Below are 22,034 nucleotides of genomic sequence, written 5' to 3'. Positions count from 1 at the left end.
TGCACCCTGCCCCCCAGCCCCAGTTAGGGTGGGTAGAGAGCCACTGTTCTATACTCTGCCTCTCTGGATTTGACTCTTCTAGTACTGTGCGGAAGTGAAGTAATACAGTATTTGTCTTTTTATGTTTGACTTATTTCACACGGGAGAATGTTTTTAAGGTATATCCAAGTGGTAGCGTGTGTCAGAGATGAAAATTTCTTTAACAAAATTTTTTTTTTAATGTTTCTATTTATTTTTGAGACTGAGAGACAGAGCATGAGGAGGGGAGGAGCAGAGAGAGAGGGAGACACAGAATCTGAAACCGGCTCCGGGCTCTGAGCTGTCAGCACAGAGCCCGACGCAGGGCTCGAACTCACAGACCGTGAGATCATGACCTGAGCCGAAGGCGGACGCTTAACCGACTGAGCCACCCAGGTGCCCCTTAATTTTTTAGCGTGTATTCATTTTTGAGAGACAGACACAGCGTGAGTGGGAGAGGGGTAGATAGAGAAGGAGACACAGACTCTGAAGCAGGCTCCAGGCTCCGAGCTGTCGTCACAGAGCCCCACGTGGGGCTCGAACTCACGGACGGCGAGATCACGACCAGAGCCGAAGTCGGACTCTTAACCGACTGAGCCACCCAGGCGTCCTGCTTTTTAAGGCTAAATAATATTACATTTTGTTTATCCATTCATCCTTGGACGTTTGAGTTGTTTTCACCTTTGGCTGTAGTGAATAATGCTGCTGTGAATGTTAGCGTGCGAATATCTGTCAGAGTCCCTGCTTTCAGTTCTTTTGAGACATCTACACAGAAACGCAATTGCCGTTATCATATGGTAATTCTATGTGTAATTTTTTAGACTACTGTAATATGTTTTTGAATATTTATTTTTTTCTTATGAAAGAAATATATTCAGAATGATTAAAAGAAATGTAGAAAACAATGAAATGTATAAAGAAGGCGATAAAAATCACCCACAATCCAATTTCTCACGGATGCCATTAACATTTATATTAGTTGTCTTATTTAATGTGCATTAACATATTTGCAAAATTAGGATTGAAGACTACGTACAAATTTCTTTCTTGCTTTTTTAAACTCAGTATTGCACTGTGAATATTTTCCTAAGTCATGGAACAGCCTATGAAAAAAGCTTTTAAAAAGCCTTTTTAATAGCTGCTTTTTAATAGCTGCTTGATATGTATGCATGGAACGTATATCTAACATAGATGTCCATTAATAAGGAAATGTTGGATTCACAGGGGAATACTTTCCAATGACTTAAATTGATGTTTTCAAAGGCTATCTCATGACATTAGAAAATACACACGAAATATAACGTTAGGTGAAAATTTAGGAGACAAAACTTATACAGCTAATTCGGTTTGTGCAAAGGTTCTCAGACAGATGGGAGCTTAGCCTAAGAGCAAGGTAAACCATTAGATTTTAGTAGACGAGTGACATGTCAGATTTCGTTTTGAAATCTCACTCTTGCTGCTAGTTTCAAAGAGGTAAAAGCGGATATGGAGATACCGTTTGGTTGGGAGCCCAGACTGGGGTGATGGAGGCTTAGAGGAGGGTAGTGGTTATGGAAGGGATGGGGACGAGCAGCATTCCAGACCCAGCCTTGAGGCAAAGAGTCTGTGTGCACGTGGTGTGTAAGAAACGGAACTGTCGAGGACGAGTTCCAGATGTTGGGTTTTTGTGGCTTGGTAAGGGATACCAACGGAGGACTAAAAGTAGGGGTATGGAAGAGAAATAACTCAGTTTGGAGCGTGTACGTCTGACACAGTGGAAAGATACTCAAATGGAGTCGTCAGAGACGCTGTCGAATTGAAATCCCGGTGTTATAAATGTGAATATGCCCCAAAGGGCTGAGAGAAAAGTCCCCCCACATCCTAACAGTGGCTTTCCCTAAGTTATGAGCATTTTTTATTGTCTTTATTATAGTATTTTATATTTCATAACTTTTCTGTAATGAGCATGTATTATTTTTATAATCAAATTTAAGTGTTACTCGAATACATTCATGGCATTATTTATAGTAGTGTAAAAATTGGAAACGACCTATGTGTGTAACAGTTGTAGAAGACTGGTAAACATTAAGTGGAAGGATGCTGAAGACCGTCTAGCCGCCTTTTGAAAAAAGCTTTTCAGTGTTAGCCAAAAAGGAAAAGTCTGTTTAAAAATAAATGAAACACTTGAAAGTGAAGTCTACCCTACGGAATGGAGATTAGGAGAATCTAGAATCAATTGTAAACTATAATATAAATCTGTAGATTTGCATTATTAATAATTATTTTACCCTCTGTTCATAGGTGAAAGAGTGGTAGCCTATTTGTCACCAGATACTTAGTTTGACCTACCAGCTTTTAGCGTGGACATTTGAAAATATATTGGGTCTTCTTAGCTTCCCAGATTGCTTTTCATGAAGGACCTTACAGTCATGAACTTATCGTACATGATACTAGTCATGAATTTATCATACATCAAATTGGTTTTTTGAGATGATTTGTTTTCTAAGGGGAACATTCAGTGCTCTGGTGTTTATTTTGTTTGCAGATAAAAATGCTTAATTCTACATCCTGCCTGCATTATTTAAAAGGATTAGAATTGCCGGGGTGCCTGGGTGGCTCAGTCGGTTGGGCGGCCGACTTCGGCTCAGGTCATGATCTCGAGGTCCGTGAGTTCGAGCCCCACGTCGGGCTCTGTGCTGACAGCTCAGAGCCTGGAGCCTGTTTCAGATGCTGTGTCTCCCTCTCGCTGACCCTCCCCCGTTCATGCTCTGTCTCTCTCTGTCTCAAAAATAAATAAAACATTAAAAAAAAAAATTTAAAAGGATTAGAATTGCCATAAATCTTGTCGGTAATGTTAAAATTGTCTTAACTTGAAAAGACACTTCAAGTCTCGTGCAAAACGAAGCAACTGTTCTAAATGAAGTAATTTTATGAAGAAAAAAGACCAGTTCATCTCGAAGGTCAATGAGAATTTGATTTCCTTTTTTCTCTTTTAAATTCGCAGATTAGAATACAATGTACAATATTTCGGTGTACAAGTAGAATCACTCTGTCTCAACATTTGAAAAAAACTGAAAAGGCAGCACTGCTACAGGGAGAAACAGCATTACTCACACCTCTGAGACTCCACCCTTGGGTTCACTCTAGTCGTTCCCCCCGCCCCCACTCCAGAGTGATCACTGTCCTGACTTCTCACTCCGTAGGAGCTCGGTGCCGAGTTGCTGGGTTCTGTACTTTATATGCATGGCTCATTCTCTACCGCGCCTGGCTTCTTTCCTTTAACGTGATGTCTTGAAGATTCATCCAGGTCGTTGCAGGCAGAGCGTTCATTGCCTTGCTGCAAAGTGCTCCTTTATGAGACTATATCAAAATTTACTTGTCGTTAATGGTATTTGGGTAGTTTCCAGCTTAGGGCTTTTGAAAATAGCGTTATTAAGAATGTTCTGGCACGTGTCTTTATGTGGACATCATGTACATTTCTGTTGGGGGTATGTAGCTAGGAATGGAGTTGCTTCACCAAAGAATGTGCACATGTTCAACTTGAACACTGCCAACCAGGTGGCCAAAATGTTTGTCTTTAGCAGGGTCCTACCATATCAGAAACGTTAGTTTCTCTGAAATTCCATAAGCCTTAAAAAAAAAAAAGAATCTTACTTGAGTTACTTGATAACTTTCTATTTTTATACTGTGGTTATTTTCACACACCTTTCACACACCTTTCTGGGTTATAAACTCCTTGAAGGCATTGTTTTATTCATCTCCACCTTTCCCAAAGTACCTCGCGTAGACTCTAGATTTAACATTTTTTATGTGAATGGATGAGTAAATGAGGCAAAATTATATGTAGTATTAATTTCAAAGATGTTTATAACTGGCAAAAATAAAAATAGCATAGCAATTAAACTACGGGGGTGATCTGAAAGTGAACAGCATACATGTCTTAATAATGGCTCATAGATTTTCCTGAATTCTATAAGAGAATCTTACATGCAGTCATATGGGAGAAGTTGAGTTGTGCATTTTCACCTAGTAGACTTAAGCCTTGGTATTACCGGCCACGCAGAAGCATGTGAACGTAGCGAAACAGTAAGCTAAACTTGGTAGCCAGGACTTTGAAGGTGAATGAGAGGGTGTGGTGAGGAGGCGTGGGAGGGAGGTCGTGCAGCAGAGCAGACACGATGGCTCTGTAACTCCAGTTTGGGTCACAGCTTTGTCCCTTCCCCCAGGTTCTTCTGTGACTGGCAAGAAGTAAGGATTTCGCTCTGTCATGGGGAAGGCCAGGAGGAGTTTTATGAGCCAAATGGAATTTTAGTGGCCTTTTTATTTAGCGTTATTACTGTTTTAAACTGCTAAGAGGATAGTAAGGATTTATGGGTGTTTTCCTCTTAATGCTTTTCTCCACATTCCAAATTTTATTCGGTGAATACGTATTACTCTTAAAATCAGAAAATATTTTCTAAAAGGAATTTATGTTGCGAAAGTTGCTACCTTGATTATCTTTTATTTCAGTCTTGGCCTACCTATGAGGATATCTATAAAAAAATGATTGAAATGGCCAAATTCTTAGATTTGCCACGTTTTCCAGACATAACTGAAGACTGCTATCTTCATCCAAACACCTTGTGTATGAAATACTTGATGGAAGTCAATCTCCCTGGTAAGTGTGTGGGGTATGTGGTGAGGAAGCTGTTATCGAGTTGTAGAATTATAATGAACAAAATACGGAATCCTCTCGAATCACTGACTATTAGAGCCACCTGACAGGGTCCATAGTAACATGAAGCTTAATTTCACAATCCTTTCTTAAAATATTTCAGACCACGTAACAAGGTTAAAAGGACATTGTTCAGAAATTAAAGAGTTCTGTTTTGATACGAGGGATCTGCTTGGTTTTACAGTAAGTTTGCTGAGTGCGATTAAAGTAACAAACGTTTCAATATGTGTTATTAATGACCTAGGTGCCCCCCTCCCGAAAAAAAAAGACAATGCTTTGTGAAGCATGATTATTACACAATGAATTCTAATTTAAAAAAATCCCAGAAGCTCGCCTATGGTAATGTTTTTATTGTTTGGTAACATAATGCTATTTCCAGTCCCTAAAACAAACAGAGATCAGTCTGGTAGGATCCCAGTGAACTGTCTGAGGCAATGAAACACAAATGTGAAGACAGCCTCGGTAGACCTTGTTCACAATATACCGAGACACAGGTAGCTCGATGGAATCTGCCAATGGAATCCATTCCTGAATTTCTTGCTAAACTAGAAATGTGAGAAATTCAGGACTTATGTTCTTAAGAGAAAATACAAACATGGTGTGCCTCTCCTATTGCTTGAGCAATATAAAAAATGTGATTGAATATAGTTTTTAAATGGGGAAGGAAAATGCATATGTTCACGAACAAAGCAATATTCAAAATTGTGTAGTGTAATTTTCACGGTAAAAATAAATATAAATATGTCATAACATAATATATGCACAAATGTTACACCAGGTAATAGAAGGAATACAGGGGCTTACCAAAATGTAACTGACACAGGTCGGCTCATGGCAAGCGTCTGGTTCATGGGCTTGCTGTTGGATAGAGAGGGAAATAAAGTCAAGAGGAAATGGCGACTGAATGCATGCATCAAATTGCAATTTAATTCATTACAATTTATTATGCTCTTATAAATAACAGCTATTCTGCTTAAATTAGTTAAAGTAGAATGTTGCATATCTTATGTACTTAGTGAGTAAAGAAATTTGTTTAGTAACAGTGTTTTCAAAGTATGTTCACTTGTACTATCTTCCTTAATCTCAGCTTATCCTCCCATAACCCATTTTACAAATGAGGAAGTGACTAATCCAGAGTCACAAAGGTAATGATCGAAAGCTTAAATATATAGGCCCTAGCTAGGCCGTCTGGTTTCAAGTGCCACATTATTCAGCTTCGAATGATAGGTGAAGGCTAAACTGAACATATAATGTCTTTGGGAAAGCAGTACATCAAGTTCAATATGCATCGAACCTTCTAGCGTGCTAGCCAGCGTGTCAGCCAGCGAGTGAGTGTATACTCGTAGAGAAGCGCTTGGTCTTATAAGGGAGTTAGTTTCAAGTGACAAATTGCTGTAGAAACACAGACAAGAAACCTGTATGAAACGATAGAAAACTAGTGTGTGGCTGTGAGTTAGGTACCAGAATGTGTCCTATAAATAGTAGATGTCTTAGGAAGCCCAAATAGGAAGAGCTACGCCTTGCCAGGATTCTGCCATTAGTGTTTCTATACAGATATCATTTTTGTGTTTCTTTTCTTCACAAAATGTGTGCCTCTGAGTTCTAGCATCGTACCGCGTCTTAAGATGATAAAACTTGTCTTACAGAGGTACAGTTTAGCGTGGTCGAGTTAGGCAAAGAATTTATTTCACATTTTGCTGTTTTGCTCTTCAACAGATGAAATGAATGATTTAACCTGCCAAGTGGTAAAAATGACTGGAGTAGGAGAAGTGGATTTTCTGACATTTGACCCCATAGCTAAAATGGCAAAAACTGTTAAATATGATGTACAAGCTGTCGCCGTTATCGTAGTAGTATTGAAACTGCTCTTTTTATTGGATGACAATTTAGAATGGTAAGTGTATATCGATTTTATGAGGAAAAAATCGTACTGTTTTTACCTAATTATCAGAGGTAAAGGATTCCATATATTATCTGCACAGAAAATAGAGCCTCTCAGTTGTTGTAGAACACGGGCTAGTAGCGACAATCACTTCTTACAAGAATTTTGACTCAGCTCGTTGTCAGAGATTTCATTCTACCTTAGAAGTTATTTGCCTTGCGTTTTCTTGCTATTTTGAGGTAGATACACATGTTCTCATTGCTTCACTGATTCTGGACTTTAAATCATCACACACAGATCCTAAAGAATCTTGTAGTGCTTTATCTGTATGCCTGTAGGCTCCTGGCGCTGTGTGTCTTCAAAGATCATTTCGGAGAGTAAAGGAATCTTGAAGCGTCCCCCCTCCCGAATGCCCGTAAACAATGGCAGGGCGTGTAGGGATTTGCTTCTCCATTCAAAGTTGGCATCGGTGTCAAGTACTATTCTACACTTTTCTTTTCTTTAAGAAGAATTCAAAATGCAACCGTCTTCGAAGAAGTGATTTCTCAATGAATTGACTTGCTTATTGGTGTTTCCAGGTCTCTGTCTAATACCGCTGAGAAATATAATGAAAACAACAAAGAAGGTACTTAACTTTTTATCATTCAACTTCAAAGTGGTTGCAAGTGATGGATTAAAAGAAGCAAGAGATGTAAGGAAGAAACTTTGAAAAATATGCAAGGACACACATATACACACATGTATACAAATTGTACCTTACGCCAGAATTATTTCTTCATATAATTACCTAATTATACATCTAGGCTACTAAACTTCAGTGATTTCCTGCTCTGTGTAAACACCAGCCAGCTTTTTTAGTCCCAGCTTCTCCTCACTAGACCGCGAAGATGCTGGCGCTTCTGGGACTGTGCCGTCTGTTCTAACGCCTCGGCCTTTGCTCACCCTGGTCCTTCCACCTGAAATGTTTTCCTTCCTACCCCCCTCCTCCCCCGACCCCTGGCGAAGCCGCCTTTATTCTCCGAACTTCTACCTTCCCTTCACACCCGCTCGTGACCCCGCCACTCCCCAGATCGGAACTTACCACTCCTGCCCAACCGCTCCCGAACAAACTTCTGTTGGAGGTTTCGCACGGTGAACTAGAGCTGGTGGGCAAGGTATGTGCAGCCCTGGTAGGTGGCCAGGACCTGGAAAGTGCTAAGAAAAGCTGGCAGAGAGTAAGGGCAACGTAAGCGATAGCGAGAGAGAGAGGTAGATTGTGAGCTCCAGAGGGAGGGACCACGTCTTTCTTTCTTTCTTCTTTTTTTTAAATGTATCTTACTGCCTAACACAGTGTCTGGCCTGGGAGCAATTCAGGGCAGTTTGGAAAATATATGAATTCTTAAATTCAATTCTAGTTTCTTAGTTCCCTCACTAGGATTTATGTTCATTGGTTTTTTTTTTTAAAAATTTCAGCTTTATTATTGGGTTATAATTGACATATAAGATTGTAAGATATTTAAAGCGTGTATCATGGTGATTTGATATTTGTTGGCACTGTGAACGGATTCTCTCATCTGGTTAATTAACACATGTATCACCTCACATTTTAATCCTGTGTGTGTGTGTGTGTGTGTGTGTGTGTGTGTGTGTGACAGAGAGAGAGAGAGAGAACATTTAAGTCCTATTCCCTTAACAGATTTCCATGATGCAATACAGTGTAATCAACTACACTCACCATGTTTTACATTAGATTTTCAGACCTTATTTATCTTAGGGCCAAAACTTTGTACCCTTTTACCAACCTGTCCCCATCTCCCACCCCCAGCCCCTGGAAACTACTTTTCTACTCTGTTTCTAAGAGTTTGACCTTTCCCCCCCCCCCCCAAATATTGCACCTACATTGGTTTTAGGAGCTTGGATTTAACGGTAGAAATCAGTTCGTGAGTTCTTTCCAGAATATGTGCAGAATACTTCTTTCTGTACATTGCTTCATGTCAGTTTCGACACAGAGTGGAAGGTTGAACAAAATGTCTTCTAATGTCCCTTCTCAGGCTAAAGGGCCATCATAGACTGTGTAGACATTTAGAGTAAACAGAGGGCTCTGATATATCATCTGCCCTGTGATGCTCCAGATAAATCCCTGCTGTCAGCGGGGCGAGTGTCGCCGTCCCCACCCTCTCTGCTTCCCTGCTGTCCACCGTCCCCTGCCTCCCCACATTATTGATGAGGAACTTGAGGTTTAACGAAGTTGTGGCTTATTTAAGTTCACAGAACTTTGTGTTGCATGAATCACTATAGTTTTTCCCTGTCCTCGTAGCTATTTTGGTAATTCCTGCTCCTCTGTGGCAATATGGTCTATGATGCCATATTGAATTCAGTGATGATGATACTGGCCATTTGAAAAGATTCTTAGGTACACATTGAAGGAGACTGTCTTCATTAGAAAATATATAAACAAATTCAGCCTTGGGGCACCTGGATGGCTCAGTCGAAAGAGCATGCAACTCTTGATCTCAAAGTCGTGAGTTCGAGCCCCATGTTGGGTGTTAGAGACACTAAAATAATCTTCCTTTCCTTTCTTCTGATTCCCTCACTCTATAATCCTCTCTTCTGATTTACCTTTAATTTTGTTTTTTTCCCTCTGAAATCATCCCATCCCCCCATGTGGATTGAGTAAAAGAGTGAGGAGTGAATTCTTATATTCGACTACATTCAATTCTGTTGTCTCTCTAACCTCGACATCTTGAGCACACACTCATCCCAGCTATTCAGTACAATCCCCTTTCTTACTTATCTCTAGATTCTCTGGATTCGGATTCAGATTGGGAAGAACAGGAATAGGAACTGATGAAACTGGAAGTCCAGAGTCAACTATTACAGTGCCATTTCGCACATTTATCAGTCATTTGTTCCTTAATTCAAAAGTATTCGCAGACATATCGGAGCCTCACCATGTGCCGGACGCTATGCTGGGTGTTGGGTTGGGAAGAAGAGTCATGATTGTAGTGACAGCTAAAATATGTCCTCTCTTCTTAAGGAGATGATAGTCAAATGTAGGAGAAACAGGCATATACAGAGATGGTTTTAGTATAATCTAGTTAGGGCCACAATATAGGTAGGAACTTAGTGACGGATTGCTCAGGAATCATGTGGGAGTACAGACACAGTGGCTCCTTAATCCCCAAAATGTTGACTCCATAGTGTTTGTTTGTGTCAATGAATGAAGACTCAAATGAACAAGGTATGTGGTTATAATGTGACTTATTTGGCTACTAATCATGGATTTCATTTCTTTCAGATAAGCCATGGTTTGATTTCAGAAAATGGTACCAAGTTATGAAGAAATCTATTGATGAGAAAAAACAAGAATGGGAGGAAGCCAGGGCAAAGTATGTTATCTCTTCTAGTTCTAGATTTACCTACTTGATTTCTAGGTCTGTTACCTTCTATTTGAAAGCTGAAGTTTCATTAGTTAGACTCATCAGCACTGTGACATTTTTTCTAGAAATACTAGCCCATATATCCTAATCAACTTTGTTTTTTGTGTTCTTATTAACTCGACTCCAGATTTTATTTGGATGTCACCAGTGTTTCCATTAATGTCCTATTTCTAACCTGGGATCCAATCCAGAGCACCACATTGTACTCAGTTATTAATTTTTTATAATTTGCATGAGTCTCACCTCCATTTCTAATATTCCTCCTTCTTCCCCTTTCTCGAAGTTGAACATTTTTCATCTGCTTTCCAGTATCACAAAGACTACAGATATCAGTCTGACACAGGCAGTTGGAATATTCCCCCAAATAAAGATCCCCACAAAAAGCAAAACAGAAGAAAACTGAAAGAGAAGATATTTAATTCAGTCGGTCTTGCCATTTGACTTTGAACCCTCGTTCTGATGTAGGTTCACTGCGATAGAGTGGAAAGAGCATAGCTGTAGAGACGGACAGTGCTGGGTTTGAATCCTGATTGCATACAGACTAGTTGTGTGACCGTGGGCAAGTTACTTAATTTTTTAGCCTTGGTGCACTGAAATTTGGATCGCTTGTAAATTTTCGTAGACATTATATTTTATATAACATAGAGTACATTTCTGTTGATCTCTGGTTTGAAGAGTTTTATATCGATTCTTAGAACTTTGAGTCTTTACAAGACTTTGAAGAAAAAATTAATGTCTGTGTATTGTATGTAAATTGAGAATAACCCTCATTTGATCAACTAATTTTGTATACTTTGAGAAAAATAAAGGCTCCTCAAATGAGTTAAAATGAGAATTCATTCAACTCCAGGTTCCTCATCAATGAAATAGGGATAATAATGCCTGCTTTGTGCTCTAAGACCTAAATTTCACTTTTCACAGGTAGAATTTTTCATAGGTAGAATTTTTCATCTACATTTGAGAGAGCTTTTAGATAGAGAAACAGACTTGTGGAGCTGAATGAGGCCCTGTGGGGAGGAGGATCCTTGCCAGAAAGGGGAGAGGTGTAGCAATTTCTCGAGATTCAGGTTTGACACAGTGATGGAAGAGAAGAGGTGGGGCGGGAACTTCTTCTGACAGCCTGTGGGGACCCAGGAAACTGGGTCCTTCCTCTTCCTTGTCAGAGAAGGAAGGTCTCCTCAGTCGTTGGGTCTCAGCAGGTAAAATACTAGCAGCAAGAACAGGAGTTTGTTCCGTTGTCTCAGGTTATGTTGGAGAACCAGACGTTGGGCCTTTTATGGTGCCAGCAGGCCGACCTGACCGATCCTGAGAGGCTAGGTATTCAGGGGCCGTGCCACTTGGCGTCTCGGTGGGAACTAGGCATGCATTAGCTCAAACCAGGCACCGGCTCACACTTCAGACATAGCTGTTAGAACCCCAGCTGATATTTCAGCGTTCAATTGCACTTCAAAGACTTGCTGACTTTTAGCTACTCTAGGGGAGAATTTACTGACCAAAGAGAGGATGTCTGTTTTCAAAATGGCATCTTCAAAATGGCTGGGAGAACAGTGCCCAGGGAAGAGACTGTCCAGGGGATCTGTTACCAAAATCCTTCTTCATAGAGTAGGTTCTCTGAGCTAAGTGAATCACTACTGACCAGTGCTTGGGCACACAGCCCCTGTGTGTGCAATCTGTTACCTGTCTGTCTCACCCTACCCCACCCCTATTGTTGATGTAAATTTGTAATTTTTTTCTCCCGTTATTCTGAACATCATCTTCCATGTTGTCAGAGGAATGTTAAAGTGTCTCCTGTAGCTAAGTATAGGTCACTATGTATGAGATCATGAAAAACATTAATAAACAGTAGTTGAAAGCCTAATCACAGCTTAAGAGTTTGTCTTCATGACTTCCAGTTGTTACAGAAGATGCTGGGAAGAACATGAAGGAAAATTTAAAAGCATGTGCAGAAAATCTTTGCAGCCTTTTGGGTGAGGCACAATTCCGTAGATATGATAACAGAAGTGTGATCTATAAAAGAAAGAAATTCTAAGTTGGACTTCATCAGAAGAAAGAATATCTATCCTCAAAAGACACTGTTAAGAGAATGAGAAGCGATACAGTGGGAGAAAATATGTGCACATCACATACCTGATAAAAGATTTGTTTCTAGAATAATATTAAGCATTCTCATACAGTAAGAAAACAGACAAAAAACCCGATTTTTTAAATGGACAAAAGATTTGAATTTCACTACATACTTCACTAAAGAAGATGTATGGGGCCCCTGGGTGGCTCAATCAGTTAAGCATCTGACTCTTCATTTTGGCTCAGGTCATGATCTTATGGTTTATGAGTTCAAGCCCCGTGTTGGGCTCTGCACTGAGAACAAAGAGCCGGCTTGGGATTCTCTGTCTCCCTCTGTCTCTGCCCCTTCCCCCTATGCACGCACATGGGGTCTCTCTCTCTCTCTCTCTCTCTCTCTCTCTCTCTCTCTCACACACTTTCAAAAATAAATAAATAAACATTAAAAAAAAGAAGCAGCAGCTGACCTTATTTAAAAAAAAATTTTAAAGATGTATGAAATGATGCTCAATATCATTAGTTAATAGGGAAATGCAAATTAAAACCACAACAAGATATCATTACACACCAGTTAGAATGGCCAAAACCAAAGCGACATGAACAAAAAAAGACCATACCAAATGTGGGCATTCAAAATGGTTCAGCCATTTTGGAAGTTTGACTGTTTCTCATAATGTTAAACATACATTTAAACATTAATAACACTATGTAGTAATTTCACTCTTACATATTTACCCAAGTGAAATGACAACTTCACGTAAAAATCACCATTCGAATGTTTGTACGGGTTCCATTCACAATGGCCAAAAAGTGGCAACAACCCAAATGCCCTCCAGCAGGTGAATGGATAAACCAAGCGGAATATGTCTGTACAATGAGATACTGTTCGGCAGTGAAAGGAACAGACTTCGGATGCATCCACAATACGAATGACTGAAATGCATTATGCTGAATAAAAGTCCCCAAAGGTGACATGTGGTATGATTCCCTTTATATGGCATTCTGGGAAAGGCTAAATTCGAGAAATGGAAAAACATCAGTAGTGGCTCAAGATCAGGGACGTGAGAGCGTGAGGAGGGGTTGTCTGTGAAGAGGCACGGGAGACGTTGGGTCGACGGGCCTGCTCTGTATACTCACCATGGTGGTCGTTACGCTGCTGTGTGTGTGTGTGTCTCAGCCGGCCGACCTGTACACTGAGCTGTGGGGGAGGGGGGGTATGTAAATTATACCTTAGGTTTTAATAGTTGGGAAATAGAATGGGAAGACTGGTGGGAAGGATATAGGATTCCTACAGAAAACATTAGGACTTTGTGACGTGCCTCTGTTTTTTGTAGCTTTTATAGTTTGGGGAAGAGGTAAGCAAAGTACAAATTTAAAGAAGGAGTGTTTAGACAGTTAAAATGTCATTTTACATCGCTTTTCCCATTTTCTAGGCGTATGACCCCAAGGAAATAATGCCTTCTTGATTATAGCACAATTGCTACCTGTAGAGGCATTTATTATAAATGCATAAGAAAATCTATCTAGATTAGGTATCACAAGGAATTTTTTTCTTAATTTTTTAATGTTTGTTTATTTTGGGTGGGGAGAGGGGCAGAGAGAGAGGGAGACACAGCATCCGAAGCAGGCTCCAGGCTCTGAGCTATCAGCACAGAGCCCGATGCAGGGCTCGAACTCACGAACCGTGAGATCGTGACCTGAGCCAAAGTCAGACGCTCAACCTACTGAGCCACCCAGGCACCTCCACAAGGAATTTTTAATAGCGGGTTTATCCACTGATTGGGATTAAAGCATTTAGGAAACTTCTTTATTATTTTCCCCCCTGAGTACATTGTTAATGCTTATTATTTAAGAAAATAAATAACAAAAAAGATATTTGAAAGAATCACAAACTTGTTCCCCATAAGTTTCAATGACAAGCTCTCGGATATATTTTAAATGTATGGTTCACTAAAATTTAGTTCGTACATAATTTTCAGGAAAACTGTCACTTATCAGCATCGATCGCATCACTACATCAGAAGCTTGGTGCTGACTGTTCACCTCGTATGAGTTACCAGAATCAGGACACCTCTGATTTAATCCTCAGCAAAAGGGCAGTTGGCCAAGGCACAAAGAACAGTTGTTTCTTAGGTGGTTTCACTTTATGAGAACAGACAGCAAGAGAATTTTATGGTGAAGGAAACCATTTCTACATTTTTATATAATTCATAGCTTCTTCAGGACCTTATGACACCTGGGAGAGTTTGGGGATGAGCACGTCATTCTGTTGGCTTGCTGTCACCTTCAGCGCTCCTCACTTACATCTATGACCTAAGTGCTACAGACCCGTGTCAGTAGTCATTCCAAGGCAGAGGTACGACATTGAACAGCAGGAATTTCAGAGATCGCTTCAGAGAAACTTTTCTGAACTGTGTTTAGGTCCATTTCTTCTCCATCGTACTCCGCATGTTTTTCTGTGTTGTGCAGGTATCTGTGGAAAAGCGAAAAGCCACTCTACCACTCATCCATTGACAGAGCAGTGGCATTTAAAAGAAGAGGTGAGTTGCGGTTTCTGTTAATCCCCCGTAGCATCACCATGTAGAAAAGCTAAATATCTTGACTTGAAAAGGGCGTGCCTAGGGGTGCCTGGCTGGCTCAGTCAGAAGAGCATGCTACTCTTGATATGGGGGTCATGAGTTTGAGCCCCACTTTGGGTGTAGAGATTGCGTTAAATAAATAAAAATAGTTAAAAAAAAAAAAAAGTGAGTGCCGAAGGAAATTTTTTTACTTCTTCAACAAGCGTTTCAATGCACATCCAAAGAAACATCATCATCTGCAAGAAATCTCCATGGGAATCTATTTCAGGAACGTTGCATTTTTTAAAACAGAACTTAAGTTCCCACCAAAATCTGAAATCCTATCTTTCTATGACACTCAGAACTCTTTGGTTTGGAGAATTGCCTTTAGGTTGTCTTGTTAATTTCCCCCCCGCTAATTGTGGTAAAAATATATAATATAAAATTTACCATTTTAGTCTTTTTTAAGTAGTTCCCCAGTGTCCCTCATCCAGTCTGTTTCCCTTATTGTTTTCGCCTTTCATTATCTTGGTGCGTTTATCAAAACTCAGAAACCGACGTTAGTTAGTACGTTACTAACAAACTACAGGCAGTATCTGTGATTTAACATTAGTTTTCATTTTATTCCTTTCCTTTTTTCCTCCCATTTCCAGAAATGGTGGTGGACCTACAAAAACAATTTAGCACATTGGTTGATTCAACACCAACTGTTGGAAGAAAAAAGCCTTCAAGTTTTCAGTTCAACTGGGCTGAAGGAGACTCGGCTAGAACCTGTTTCCACGGACACAGCCTCCAGGGGATCCTGAAGAACAAAGGCCAGTCACTGACAACCAAGAACTCACTCTACTGGCTAAGTACCCAGAAATTCTGTAGAAGGTATGTGATGCTTTTAAAAAATCAAAGGATAAAAAAAAAATCATGAAATCCCTCGTTTGGCATGAAGCAGTATTCTTTTCTAATTCAAAAAGTCACCTAAAATTAGAGCTGTCGTGAGGACCAGATAAGTCATTTGTTGGAATTAGAAGATGTTGGGCGGGACACCTGGGTGGCTCAGTTGGTTAACCTTCTGATGTCAGCTCAGGTCATGATCTCACGGTCCGTGGGTTCGAGCCCCGCATCGGCTCTGTGCTGACAGCTCAGAGCCTGGAACCTGCTTCGGATTCTGTGTCTCCCCCTCTCTCTGCCCCTCCCCTGCTCATGCTCTGTTTCTCTCCATCTCTGGAAAATGAATAAACGTTAAAAAAATTAAAAAAAAAAAAAGAAGAAGAAGATGTTGGGCTTAGAATCAAGAAAATTGGAATTAATGCATTGAGTCCCGTTTAAGAGTTTTAGGGATGGAGGTGTTAACTCACTTTACTGCGATAATCCTTTCACGATATGTACGTCGCACGCTTTGAACTTAACAGACGTCATGTCGATACTATCTCAACAAAGCTGAAAAGAGTTTTAGGATATAAAGACTTTTTTCGTTGTGACTTTGTATTTTTACACCAAGCTCATCTGATACTAATCTCAGTCTTGATGCATAGAAACCGTCTGTCCGGCAGTCTCCCCGTAAAGAGGATGTGCCAGTGCAGCTGGCTGTCCATCCCCCGGCTCCGCTCTGCCCACAGCGAGCAGGTCACTTCCCGCTCTACGGCTCTGTTGCCCCAGTTGCAAAACCAGCGTTTGCGTGAGTGAGGGGGGGGCTCACGTCCTTCTGTTTTTCCCGTGGCGCAAACAGCGCGTGATGCCGATCTTTGCCCTCTTCTCGAAACCTCCACGGGCTCCCCTCTCACTCACAGGAAAGTCCGAAGACCCTCCAGAGCTCTCTGACCTTCCCTGCTTCCCTCCTTTTCTCCGTGTTCACTGCCTTTGCTCACGCCGGCCTCCTCGCCGTTGCTCGAGCTGGCCAAGCACCCTCCTCACGCCGGCCTTTGCACCTGTTGTGCCCCCAGCCCGGAGTGGCCTTCCTCCTTGTGTCCTCAAGGGCTCACTTCTGTCAGATGTTTGCTGTAGTTTCTCTTCACCAGCCTGTCTAAACTAGCACCAGCTACCCCCCACCCCACACACACACACCTCATCACCCCCTATTCCTCTTGCCTATTTTTTCTTTCTTATAGCTTCTGTCACTATTGACTAGACTGTTATTATATTTGCTTACTTGCCTGCCTTCTCACACTGGAATAGACTGTAAGGTCCTTGAGTGCAGGGACTCTGTCTTAATGAATTAATGAAAGCTCCCAGAGGCTAAAACGGGGCCTAGGTGCTCGCCAATTATTCGTTGAATGAATGAGTGGAAAATAGAGATGAGAATTAAATGAGGTGTTTGGTGTCTGGCACCTAGTAAATCTCAGTAAATGATAACTGTGATCATTGTTTTCAGGAAACCTAATTTTCTGTTAAAGAGTTTCTCTTCCTAAGTTGAGTGTCAATCAAAGGTAAGTAAACTGTAGAAAATCCAAAAGTAAATAACAAAATGAAGTCATCTGCATTCAAATTTACTGCTTAAGAAAGGCTGAGCAGAGTCTCGAATGACTGGGGTGCCGCCGTCTTAGCAGCAACAGGGAAATGCTGGAATCCCAACCCCCGGGTCAGCTCCGTGTCTGAGGTGATACATTCCTTTGCAGTGGTCAGCGCAACGACTCTTTCAGGTTTTCAGATTTCATCGAAAGGAAGAGAAAAGGTCGTAGTCCCGGCCAGTGAGGGGCCCCCGCGTGAGACCCGTACGTTAGGAAGTGGTGACCTGGCGCCCTTCTGTCTCGTCCACCTGCAGGGTCAGTCCCGAGGGAGGGAGGGAGGCGCTCATTGTACCTTTATGCTTTTCCCGTGGCGCAGTCAGTGTATTTCTAGACGTTCTTCACAGATGTCATACGGTGATAGAAGACAGTTACAAAGAGACCTTGGCATAGCCAGAGTTGAAACAGCGGAGATTTTTTTCTCTCTGCGTCAACTGTTAAGGCTAAAAATTATAACCTATAGACGAAGCATCAGTGATACCGTGACTTTATGCGCCAAAATTCTGTCAACCTTGCCTATTTCGACCATAGCCTAGAACCAGAGGGTGAGCAAAAAAGGCTTCAGCGAACCAATAAAAACGCCCCAGGGTCCAGGACTAGAGCTGATGCACTTTTCTCAGAAAGCCCCTCGGCCCCTCGCTCACAGCCTGCTTACTCTGCCTTCGGGTGTATTTCTGTCAGGCCGAGTTGTCTGATTTCCAAACTCCGCACCATCAAAAGAAACAAAGTAGGAGGGACACCGACAAGGGCTGTGCCGATAATCATCTTGACAGCAAACGTAAGTGACACCCACCCGGTAAACGGTAGAGGAGCCGGCATCAGAAGCAGAAGCAGACAGAAGAATTCAAATGACAGCGGTCTGCAGTTCATTCATGACACACAGTCCAGTCCCTCCACGCCACAAGATAAGCCTGATGGGGTCTCCGCTTGAACACAGAGCAAGACCCACACGCCGTGTGCATTCTCTTCGGGTTTGTTTTTCTTAGCTGTATTTTCTAGTATTTTTACAGCAAAAATGGACAGCCGGTAACAATATAATTGTAAAGGCTAAAACACATTATATCGAACGTGCTCCGTTTAAGATACCCGAGTCACGTATCATTCGGTTTTAGAAGGTGTCCGTACAAAATGGTTAAAATGAGGTGTTCCGATGCTGAGGAGAGCAGATCTTCAGCTGCGTAGAGAATTTTGTCACACGGAAGACCCACGTCTGTAAAATCTCATGCGAACTCTCAGGCCTGGGGGACTAGGCAAGGAGGACAAGAGCACCTCTCGACGAGAGGCCGTTTATCCTTCTTACCCGAGGCGGAGCCAGCCGTCTTCATGAATCAAAATGCCCCTCATACTCCTCAGTTGCCACAAGCGCCCGTCTGTAGGTAGGCCAGTTGCTGGCAGTTAGCTCGGTCTGAAGGCCTGTTGGAGGCACTGGCTAATCAGGTGTCTGCCCTTGACCTCCCTGAGACGAGCCGTGGTTCCTCTCCCCTTCCGCAGGAAGAGGAGCAGCCATGGTATTTCAAGTTGCCACCCATGGGAAATGGAGAGGCTTTGGATGTACACACACACACACACACACACACACACACACACACACTTTTTTTTTTTTTTTTTTGCTCCCACAAAAATCTTATTTGAATTTAAAATTTTTTATTTTAGAGGCATCCGGTTAGGGTTTCAGTTAAGCATCCAACTTTGACTCTGGTCATGACTTCACGGTTCATGAGTTCAAGCCCCGTATCAGGTTCTGTGCTGACAGCTCGGAGCCTGGACCCTGCTTCGGATTCTGTGTCTCCCTCTCTCTCTGCCCCTCTCCCCTTCACGCTGTGTCTGTCTGCCTGTCTGTCTCTCTCTCAAAAATAAGTAAATATTTTAAAAACTTTTTAAAATAAATAAAAATTTTAATTTTAACTAGTATTTTAAACTATAGTAAAAAAAAAAGTACTCAAATATGTCACATGCCAGATTTGAACCTATTTCAGACCACCAAAACATCAACTCGTGTTAGCAGGTTTATTTTTGTACGTATACAGACTTGCGAAACTATTCTTTTTGCAGACATTTGAACTTCTTTCAAGGAAGCTCTCATGAGGAAGTTCAAATGTACCTTTACACTGACTGCCCCCTCTTTTAAATGTAAACCTATGCTTCATCCCTTCACATAAAATTGTTTGTGTAAGCATATTCTTATAGCATCCATTTGCCACACTCATTTATTTTCCGTGTCAGAGATCAAGGAACATCAGCTGGCCCTTGTTCTTCTCACAGCAGAATACTTGGCAATAACAAACTGTTGTATGTTATATTCAGTTTGATGGCTTATAACTCTAGGATAGTTTTCTGAGTTTGTGATAAAGAATATAATCCTTCGAAGGTATTCCTAGGGATTCAGCTTAAAAATAAAAGCCCTTATGGGAGCAAATAATTTGTATGCCTTTTGTTATCTTTCTGGTATAGAGGTAGAGCCTCCCAAGGTAACAACCCTTTTGGTTGTAACTGTTTGTCTGAAAGAATCTCTCTTACAATAGCTGAAATTTAAAAGAAAAGAGGCACCATTTTGTGAGAATTCATGTAAATGGCTTATATTTGATTTCTGTTAAACCAATCAATGAATAGTTGAGGCTTTTAAATTTCCTCTTAGTGAATATGGTAGGAGGTTGGCTTTGTTGTATATCATCATTCGAGTAGTCTTCAGACTTTAAGTGAAAACAAAAATCAATTTCAAAGGAGTATAGTGGAAGTGAACATTTTTGAGCCCCTGCTATGTGCCAACCATAGGGTTAAGTGCTTAATATATGTTCTCATTCAATGCTTTTGTCTACTCTCGGCGGCAGGCACTGGTATCTTTTCCTATTTTACAGGTCAGAGAACCAAGTATAGTTGTCCGTAGTCACAACTGACGGGGGCAGAGTTTTGTGGGGCAAACATTAACTTTCAGGAACCGAGGATCATCTATGTTAGATAAATCTTAAAAGCGCATATCCTGTGTATGTTGTTTACTTGTTTGTTAAGCTTCTTATTATGGAAAATGTCAAGTATATTAAAAAATAGAGAGACTAGTTTAATGAACCCTCCTCCCTGTACCTGTCATTCGGCTTTAACTGCCGTTAGCGTGACTGGACTTGCTTCACCCACGCCGACTCCCTCCTCACCCCCACCCCCAGATTATCTGGAAGCATATCTCAAATGTCATAATATTTTTAAAAACCAAACCATATAGCATTAATCAGACATTTAAAAACTAATAGTAATTCTGTAATACTATCAAACATGTAGCCAATGTTTAGATTTTTCCAATTGCTACGAAATTTTTAATAGAATTCAATCCAAATAAGGCCTATACACTGCAAGTAGCCAAGGTGTTCCTTAAGTGTTTTCGTTTGTAAATTCCCCTTGTATGCCTTTTTTTTTTTTTTTTTTTTACCCCTGGCAGGGAAAAATTACTTGTTGAGGAACCCAGGCCTTTTGTTCTGTATAATTTCCCATAGCCTGCATTTTGCTGATCACAGCCCCTGAGACCAGTTCATCTGTGCCCTGGATTGCCTACACCTTAGTATAGTTAGAGACGGAGAGTTAGAATGAGTTAGAGATCCGTAATTAGAGATTTGGTGGTAGTTGGAGATTTGCTCAGATTCAGGTTCTACTACTTTTTAAGATAAGCGAAATTGCTTTGTACACTCTTGTTTCTGTAATAGGCACAAGATTGCGGGCTACGTTATCAAGGCTGGTGTCTTATTTTGGGTGGGGATTAGGGATTATTTATTTTCTTTTATTTTAAAAAATACGCCCAGAATCCCTTCCTGTGTGCCGTTGTTTGCCTCGAGCCGGATAAGGAGAGCAGTCCACCTGGGACGGAAGGACGTCTGGGCGAGGAATTGTGAGGCCTGGCTCTGGGGCGTCCGGTACCCTGGCCTGGTAGCTATGGGTGGTGCTGACCTCTTGTCCTCTACAATTAAGGAGATTTGCCAGTGTTCCAAGTTTCCTCCCAACTCAGAGTACTATTTTAAGCCGAACCGCATATACTTGCTAGGTTGTTTAGTGGATGTGTCAGGGATAGGTGCATACATTTCCAAATGGCCATTTTGAGATAACTTCTTCCTTTTTCTTCCCTTTCTAGCTATTGTAAACATGTGACGACCTATGAAGAATCAAATTTTTCTCTGAGTTATCAGTTTATAATAAACCTCTTCGCCTTCCTGCTAAGGATAAAGACCTCTTTTCTCCATGAAGAAGTGAGCTTAATTGAAAAGAGACTTTTCAAAACAAAATACGGGAAAACGAAAAAGAAATCTTCAAGATCCAGGAAAGGGAGAAAATACTGAGAAAAATGAAATCGAAACTCTCTTGGGAAAATATCTCAATAGTGACAATAATGTCAAATTATAATATTCCAGAGAATCGCGGAAAGTAGAATTTTATTACATATACATGCTTACATAGACACACATATGTAGCCAATGTGCTTCTAAAAACATGTATTGGAAAACAAGTGAACTCTGTATTATTTTTTAAATTATGAATGTTCCTTGACAAAATTAAAATAAGTTTTATAAATAATACCTGGAAATTTGTATTCATTGTATTTTAAAGCTAAATTTGCTTTCCGAACTAGATCGCTTCCTTATTCTTTATGCCCCAGAGGAAATCCCGGATGGATCAAAGATCCAAACGTCGTAACCTTTACATCCACATATACGTTACAGTGTTAGAAGTAAACGAGTATAGCTGTCTGGATGATCTTGGAGTGCAGAAGGACTTTCTGAGCATGCCCCAAAACCAGAAGCCAAAAGGGAAAGACTACAAAGCCACAGGCAAATGGCACGTTAGGAAAATATATTTGCAGCACATGACGGACACAGGACTAATTTCTTTCATGTATCAATAGCTCTTGCAAAGCAACAGAAAAAAGGC

General features: G+C 41.0%; 1 protein-coding gene across 3 annotated transcripts in view; it reads left to right on the top strand.

The window, feature by feature from the left end:
* TAF1B (TATA-box binding protein associated factor, RNA polymerase I subunit B) overlaps positions 1-21,680 on the top strand; it is a 67,454-nt gene extending 45,774 nt beyond the window's left edge. For all 3 annotated transcript variants that reach the window (XM_042933701.1, XM_042933702.1, XM_042933703.1), the window contains 7 exons: positions 4,507-4,654; positions 6,428-6,605; positions 7,172-7,218; positions 9,871-9,961; positions 14,543-14,613; positions 15,285-15,507; positions 21,241-21,680. In XM_042933701.1, coding sequence (XP_042789635.1) covers positions 4,507-4,654; positions 6,428-6,605; positions 7,172-7,218; positions 9,871-9,961; positions 14,543-14,613; positions 15,285-15,507; positions 21,241-21,445 — 963 coding nt within the window. In that variant the 3' untranslated portion in view covers positions 21,446-21,680. The remainder of the gene's footprint in view (positions 1-4,506; positions 4,655-6,427; positions 6,606-7,171; positions 7,219-9,870; positions 9,962-14,542; positions 14,614-15,284; positions 15,508-21,240) is intronic.
* The last annotated feature ends 354 nt before the right edge of the window (positions 21,681-22,034 follow it).

This window comes from Panthera leo, chromosome A3 (genome assembly GCF_018350215.1).
Source record: "Panthera leo isolate Ple1 chromosome A3, P.leo_Ple1_pat1.1, whole genome shotgun sequence".
Lineage (NCBI taxonomy): Eukaryota > Metazoa > Chordata > Mammalia > Carnivora > Felidae > Panthera > Panthera leo.
This window is presented reverse-complemented; position numbering and strand designations above follow the sequence as displayed.